At 32.2% G+C, this 7,707-nt stretch overlaps 1 protein-coding gene across 1 annotated transcript; it reads left to right on the plus strand.

Annotated features, from left to right (window-relative positions):
* The first annotated feature begins 113 nt into the window (after positions 1–113).
* On the plus strand, positions 114–5,633 carry Rassf (Ras association family member). The gene is made up of 10 exons (XM_034318618.2): positions 114–293; positions 682–776; positions 933–1,063; positions 1,137–1,212; positions 1,283–1,423; positions 1,501–1,674; positions 2,136–2,621; positions 2,684–2,966; positions 3,031–3,250; positions 3,331–5,633. The coding sequence occupies exons 1-10, from the start codon at positions 254–256 to the stop codon at positions 3,389–3,391; spliced, it is 1,707 nt and encodes a 568-aa protein (XP_034174509.1). The 5' UTR covers positions 114–253; the 3' UTR covers positions 3,392–5,633.
* The last annotated feature ends 2,074 nt before the right edge of the window (positions 5,634–7,707 follow it).

Genomic DNA, 7,707 nt, shown 5'->3' on the forward strand with positions numbered 1-7,707 from the left:
CTGTTTTCTATAGTTTTCTTTCAACTATATACTGTATAATTCTAGCAAGAAAATGTAAGTCAAGTGCTTGATAGGTTTTCGAACCCGAACAGGAACTATTCATTATTCAGCGAAGGTTGCCTTACTACTAACATCTTTAATTAACCCGCATGTCATTTTCAATGTGCCTATTTATATAGTATAAACAAAATGGATTAAAATTTTGCAAGAGTTAATTCTGATTATTTTATGGAGCTTACGAGTGTCCGCCGTCATGTGGAAGTGCCATAAATGTGGGAAACCAGTATACTTCGGTTAGTTCCAATGTTAAAAAGGCGTACTGATTTTGACAAGTACCGTTTCCTGTCATTACTATGAATTAAATTCATTTATTATTCATTTACGTGATGTTTTTCTTTCATACAAATATTATTTCGTTATCAATTTCTCTATTTTTTTCGTTATCAATTTCTCAATTTATCTATTAAATAGTTTATTACAAACCGAGAAATTATTTTTCTAATTTAAAAAAAAACAATTATTATCAGCATTTGTTATATTGAAACAAAGTTTCTTTAATGTACCTAATGCTTTAAAAAATTTAAGTTTAGACCAGTTTTTAGAGATGGAACAGATGTAATTTGTAAAAATATACAGATACTTGTTTATTAATAAAACATTTAAAGAAATATGTGTTTTTAGCTGAACGTAAACAATCATTGGGATATGATTGGCATCCAGAATGTTTACGCTGTGAAGAATGTGGGAAACGTTTAAATCCAGGCCAACATGCAGAGGTGCAATAATATTTCTTGTAGAACTATTAACACTGTATTAAAAGCTCATTAGCATGTTTAAAAATAAAGTTACAATATATGTTTTAAATGTTTTTCTATTATAATTAATTGATTAAATAACAAAATCTAAGTTATTTCTTATATAATATTACATAGCACAAAGGTGTACCATACTGTCATGTACCATGTTATGGAGCTCTTTTTGGACCACAATTGTTTGGTCATGGAACAAGAGTTGAATCACATACCAGTTTTGGAAAGAAGGAAGCTCGACCTTCGTTACCTAGGTATGAAATTTGAAATTTTATGTTAACAATATTTATTAAATGTTTTACATTAATAGAATTTTATTATATTTAGGTCACACTTGGAATCCAAACTGAAAGTGTTCAACCAATATTATGAAGGCAAAAGCGGCGGAATAAGAAGTCGCGAGGTGAATGAAATTTCCATCACACGTTTGTATTAAAGAAAATGCAAAGTAATAAGACAGTTATTTTTCACAGGTTAATGGAAGATTGATACTGGAAGGGGCGCTTCGAATTTATTGGGGTGTTCGCGGAGTAATTCATTTAAAAGAGGACGATGATCAACGTACGGTAGTCACAGCACGGAATCGAAATTCATGCAGACGTAGTGTTTCCGATGTTTGTATTTATTATTATCTCACAAACTTGCTGAAAAAACTTTGCAAGTTCTCACATTTTCTAAATTCTTAAAACAGAGTATAGAAGATGAAGAAAAAGAGGAGAATTCAGAGAAGGATACAGTTGAGCAAGATGTTGAAACTGAAGCAAAATCTGTCCCAACTTCTCCTGATCATCTTAAGAGTCTCACTTTACCAATGAAACTAGATGTTAAGAACATGGAATGGGATGAATTAGATGAGCTTCTTCAGGTTGTATATCGATTGTTTTACATAAACACGCAGTGGCGGCTCGCCTATAAGCACTGTGGAACTGCAGCACCCCCTATTTCCACTCGATATTATCGCTAACATTTAATATAATGAGTTCATTTTTCTTTAATTCTTTCTTTATATTTGTACAATATATAATCCTTAAGCTTAATGTCAGTAGCTATCCCCCCAGTTTATGAAAAAGATACAGAAATCTTTGTATGGAACTGTGCGCTTCACAGTTCCAGCGGCGTGGTGTTTGACTGCGTACGCATGCGCACATAAGAAGCTGCGCGCGAGGCTGCGCGGGAGAGCGAGAGCACTGTCGCTCCCGTAGTGCCGATTTTTTAAAACAAATGCTACAAATTTTCTGGAGCAGCATCCCTACTAATTTTAGCTACAAGCCGCCACTGTAAACACGTCTGCTACTTTTTTATATTTTGGAAATTCAATTTTTTCAGGTTGAACGCAAAGTTGAAGATGGAAATAAATTATACCAAACAATGCCTGAGAATCTACCATCTATTAGTTCACAGACTAGTTCCGATGCACCGCTTTCCTCCCAATCCAGTTTGGATAGATCTGATTCTCGTGAAAATTCAGAGGCGAATAGCCCAAACCATCGTGGCAACGACAGCAGCGTAACTAGTACACCAACGCATAGTATAGGTAGCTCATCCAGTACTGACACACCTGTTTACCATGGCACACCAAATCGGAACGGGACGCTTCGAAGGGTAGAATATTTTGATAGTCTGGAGAAAAATATGTCTGGTAATAGAACTATCAGCACCGACGATAGTTGGATAGAAAAAGGATTAAATCGTTCGATGTCCGGGCCTGATTGTCTTCAGAGACATCGAACTGATAGCGATACAGATTCTGTGAATTCACTTCAGTTCAGGGAAGATGATAACATGACGATGTCCACCGACAGTGGTTTAGAGGTATTCAATAATTATTCTGTATACCTTATCTTTTCATTGTACATATTTGTGATATATTTTAGTTGGATGGCGTTGTTTTGCGACGAAAACAAGGATCTACAGCTATCCGACGTCGTCCTGGAGGTCGACGACAATCTCGAAGCCGATTACGGCGTCGTTGTTCGATCAATGGACACTTCTACAACCGAGAAACCAGTTTCTTCACTCCGCCGCATGGGTCACAAATGTCCGTGTGGATTACCAGTTTAGTGAATACTCAAGAAGTTATCAATCTAATGTTAGATAAATATAAAGTGGATGCGAAACCGGACAACTTTGCTTTGTTTGTAGTTCGTGATAACGGCGGTGAGTTGAATTAATTATTTTACTCAGGAAGCACCATTCATAAATGGTTGTTTTATTTTTATAGAACAAAGAAGATTGCGAGATGACGAATATCCTTTGGAGGTTCGTGTCGTATTGGGTCCACATGAAAACGTTGCACGGCTCTTTTTAGTAGATAAACTTTCGACACCGGAAATTAGCTCTGACGTTGCGCAGTTTCTTAATCTCTCTTTGGCGGAGTGTCACGGTATTCTGCAGCGTTATCATTACGAGGAAGAGCGTCAGATTCTTTTATTAAAAGAAAAGTATGTCCTCTTAAAAATGTATACAATTTTTAATAATTAATCCTATAATATTACAGTATTGTTTTTTTTCTATTTTTCAGATACAAAGAAATGCGGCGAAGAATACGGCAAAGAATGGAAGAGTTAAAGGTTCGATTGTAGTTAGTATCCACTATATCATTATTTTTTTATTAATTTTTATTGAGAAATCCTTCCTTCTTTGTTTATACATATTGTTGTGCCGGCTAGTATCATGAACGCCTTTAACACATTGCATGGGCTCAATAACCATAACTCTAACGTTCTATTGCATCGTTGGAATTGTATTGGTCATTGACCTACAGTCGTGTCGTTCGCCCAATATTGAGCGGTCAATAGGGGCAACAATAAGAGAATTATTATTCATGAACCCACAGGTCTAGATGGCCTTGTTTGAGTTTATCACTCTTGGAACTGTCGGTTTAGGCTTTGTAGTCGCGTTGATCATCCTCGCGCTCGTGAATCATTAATATATCATAATTATGCGACGGATAAAAATGGCGGGAAACTTCATCAAATACTGCAAGTGGCGCCACAAGTTCAGTTCTGACAACCCGTATGGGAATAAACCATTAGTTTTTTTTTGTGATCCATTAGTGTTTTGTTATGTTCTTCGAAACTATCCGGCACGACAATATAAATTATTCATCCAAATGTATCGTTGTAATCGTCTTAAAGGTATGTATTGCAATAACGATACATAATCTTTAATCTATGATATATCTAAACGTTCGAACGTATTAGAGGTTTATTACTATTTTTGTCGATATTTTTCAAACTTGTTGCATTCATCAATACCATTGGAAAACTAATTCCTATAAGCTTTCATTTTTTCAGTTTTAAACAATTTTTAATATACAGCAGGGTATTTCAGAGTTAGCGGACTCTATGTTTCTATATTTTAAAATAATCACCAAAGCGGAAAAAACATGTGGCGCCACTATAGGGAAAAGTACCATCTGGTGTTGATGAAAAGAACTATAAATTGGTGTATTTTTTGCGCTCTCTATTGGTAGAATAAAAAAACTAATTTTTAGCACCAGACAGTAGATGGCGCTGAATCTTTTCCGCGATGGCGGTTTTTTAAAAATTTTATTAATTTAACATTGGTTTATTCAGAAATGCAGCCTTGTACAAAAAGATGTTACTCTACACTTTCGATTCAGTTTTTCACGTAGATTCACCCCATTAGATCAAAAACATTTTATATAACGTTACAAACAAAATAACTGAATAGTTTATTATTATTCGATAAGTTATTCATTTTTCCAATCAATTGAAACAAACTATCACCATCTGTTACAGGAATTATTTTTTCAAAGCTAACAAATGCAATAAGTTTAAAAGAAAGAACTTGTAGCAGAGATTTCGTACGATTCGACCCCGAACCACTAATTTTATTGGAAAAGTGATTTACGTTCGAGCGTGCTACGAGCGATAACGTGCTAACACATTATAGCCTAAAGTCTAGTTGTTACATTATCCAGCTTTATTCATTATTTCTTCATGTTTTTGTTGCATTTATTCGTAGTCATTTGCGCGCAGCTACTATCGAATTACATTAGTGCAATTTAACTAGAAGTTCGTCTATTATCTAATATACATATTTTTTAAGTCGACTGTTCATTAAGTAAGAGTCACGCGATCAGCCAAGCCATCGATTAAACATGATGTCTTCTAAATTGTTATTCGCTTATCTTTGCAAGTATAGCGTATCATTAGTATCATTGATAAAAGCAGCGAAATCGAACAAAATTATTGTTAAGCTTGAGGTGTCTGTGTCACTATATTAAGTCAATTTCTAATTAATTTCTGATCGAAACAGAGCAGAATTTTTATTAAAAAAAATAATATTCCCCGTTTAGAATGTACTGTCATTAGAATCTAAACGCAAGGCTGTCCAACTTTATACCTCGTGAGGATCTTTCAAATTTTCTTTTCACGTAGGTGCCAAAAAATAAGATGTATATTGAACGAAGAATGAACATAGAATTTTAACGATGGAATTGTTGAATTTGAAATGGAGATATTAGAGAAAGTGTAACGTTTTAAAAATATATGTACGTGTATATATATATATTATATATACTGTCCAGATGAAAATAATTATAAACAATTGTACCTTAGAACAGTCGTTTAGTTGGACAGCTCCGTATCCGTAGATGATAACATTGTTAATTAACTCGACACGTGTCACTGCCGCAATTTACTAGACCATCGATGAAGGTTTTTAATTATAGAAATAGAGAAAGGAATATTGTTTTAAACATGACTTGGCTTCCACGCTTTGTTTCAAAAAATACAATTTTCATTGACGTGATTCACTCGTGAATTAGTTTACTATTAATTTCTTTTTTTTTTTTAATCGAAGAGTAATTGTAATTTTATAGAAAGGATTTATCGTCAGGCAGTTGTTTCGTCATATCATATCGCCGATGAGAAATAATTGTAGAGAAAATTTTGGAGCTTGGAATGGATTTTGAAAAATTCTTTAATTTTTTTATTTTTGTTGCCTGATTTTCATACTTTGTTTGGAGGGATACTTTTTCTGTTATTAGTTATATTTTAGCTTTACATTATTTTACAATTTCTAGGAAATCATTGGAGAGCTATGATATCAAACTCTCGAGAGTTTTTCTAAATTTTTCTAACATTACATGAAGAATTTTTCAAGATAAATTTTCCACGAATTTCCAAGGATATTTAAAAAATCATACACTTTGCGATATTTCATTGGCATTTTCTCAGCATTCCGATTTTACCCCAGAAAGAACTGTTCTGATGTATTTTTTGAAGAATTTTTAGAGGTCCCTTTCTATATAGTGTTTTTTGATAAGAATTGCATGAGATAATTGTAAAAAAATCTATATTGATAAATTTATTCAGAGTTCATTTTTTTCTTTTTCTTACTAGTATAATAAATTTCAATTATAGTAAAATTTGATTTAATATCACTACTAAAAATATTTTATCAATTTTAAAAAATTTGAAGGTATTTAGGAATAGTAAGAAATTAATTACCACAATAAAAATTGTTTTCGTTTGATTTCTTATTCATAATTTAATAAAAATTTAGAAAAGATATTAGAAAGAATTATTAAAAGACAGTAGAAGAACCTTTTATAAACTAAAACAATGAAGAAATTTGTTTCATATTTATTCTCATGCGATTCTTATTTCCGGACACTTTGTGTATCATAGAATTTCTACGAACAGTTGTTATGTATCTCAAAGACTTTTTAACTTCCGTGTGTAGACGTGGTCCAGACAACCGGAAGTACTTACGCACACAGTTACGATTGTACAGTCACGAAAGAGTTTGATAATTCACCCTCCAACTGATCTTTCGTTGAAAAAATGAAAAAAGGTGTACAGCAATACAATGGTACAGATCGTTGTTTAGGACAATAGATACTGATCTATAATCATAATTCTAAGCTAGTCACTTTTCTGAATAGTCACACACTAGGTTGAGGTAAAGTTTTATGATTCAAGTAAGTATTTTAGACGGATGGTACACGTACGATTTTCAAAGCTACACAGCGATAATTAATAAGATATTTTAAAATACTAAATGATATAAAGGTGCTATGAATTAAATTAATTAAAATGATCTGAATACTAGTATAATTACCCTGACAATTCTAAATAATAAATAGAAGCATTAGGTTAACAAATTATTTTCTAATTTTTTAAATATACTGACTGTCATGGAGTTTTCCATATTTATAATAAAAAATAATTTTTAGAATTATTAACAAATTTACTGGCACACGATTTTAAAAATATACTTTAATATCCTTGAAATTATTCAAATATAGATATTTTTACTATGGCAATCAACGTTTTCAATAGATTGGTACTAGTGAATCTGTAAATTGATTGAGGTATAGTAATCAAAGTTTTAAATAAATTGGTACAAGTGAATCTATGAGTTGATTGAAGTATATTATTCTTTTTTTTCCAGTTTTGTTATTTGTCTATCTATAGAATCCTGACTGTCTTCTTTGTTGTCTTTATCAAAGACTGGGTGTCACTTTTTTGAGGCTTATTTTTGAAATAATATTTTAAGGACTAGAACCTGTGCAATAGATCGATAATGCTATTAAAGATCTGAAATTTTCCAAAATAATTATTATTGTGTTAACAAAAATAGGGAAATATATAATTAACATTTAATTATTTTAATTTTAGATTAATTGTTCAGTATTACAATTATAGGAATGCAGTTTCATTTTAATATAGAATAGAATTTTTGTATTTACAACAGATTTTCGTATTTTTGTATTTTATACTGAATCACAGAAATTACTTCCTAAAAATTGAGATGCAATTCTATCTTCAAAGGTTTATGTAGAATTAATAAGGAGAAAAGGGACACAATGATCAGTCAGGCTGATGTCTGACCATAAAGGGAGCGATACTACTTGCTCCATAGT

This window comes from Osmia lignaria, chromosome 6 (assembly GCF_051020975.1).
Source record: "Osmia lignaria lignaria isolate PbOS001 chromosome 6, iyOsmLign1, whole genome shotgun sequence".
NCBI classification, from domain to species: Eukaryota; Metazoa; Arthropoda; class Insecta; order Hymenoptera; family Megachilidae; genus Osmia; species Osmia lignaria.

What these genes read in the sequence shown, in the direction of transcription:
- Rassf (XM_034318618.2), top strand. Translation starts at nt 254, where the DNA reads ATGTGGAAGTGCCATAAATGTGGGAAACCAGTATACTTCG. An exon ending in TGGGAAACCAGTATACTTCG is followed by an intron (nt 294 to 681) that starts GTTAGTTCCAAT and finishes ATGTGTTTTTAG; the next exon opens with CTGAACGTAAACAATCATTG. An exon ending in GCAGACGTAGTGTTTCCGAT is followed by an intron (nt 1,424 to 1,500) that starts GTTTGTATTTAT and finishes TTCTTAAAACAG; the next exon opens with AGTATAGAAGATGAAGAAAA.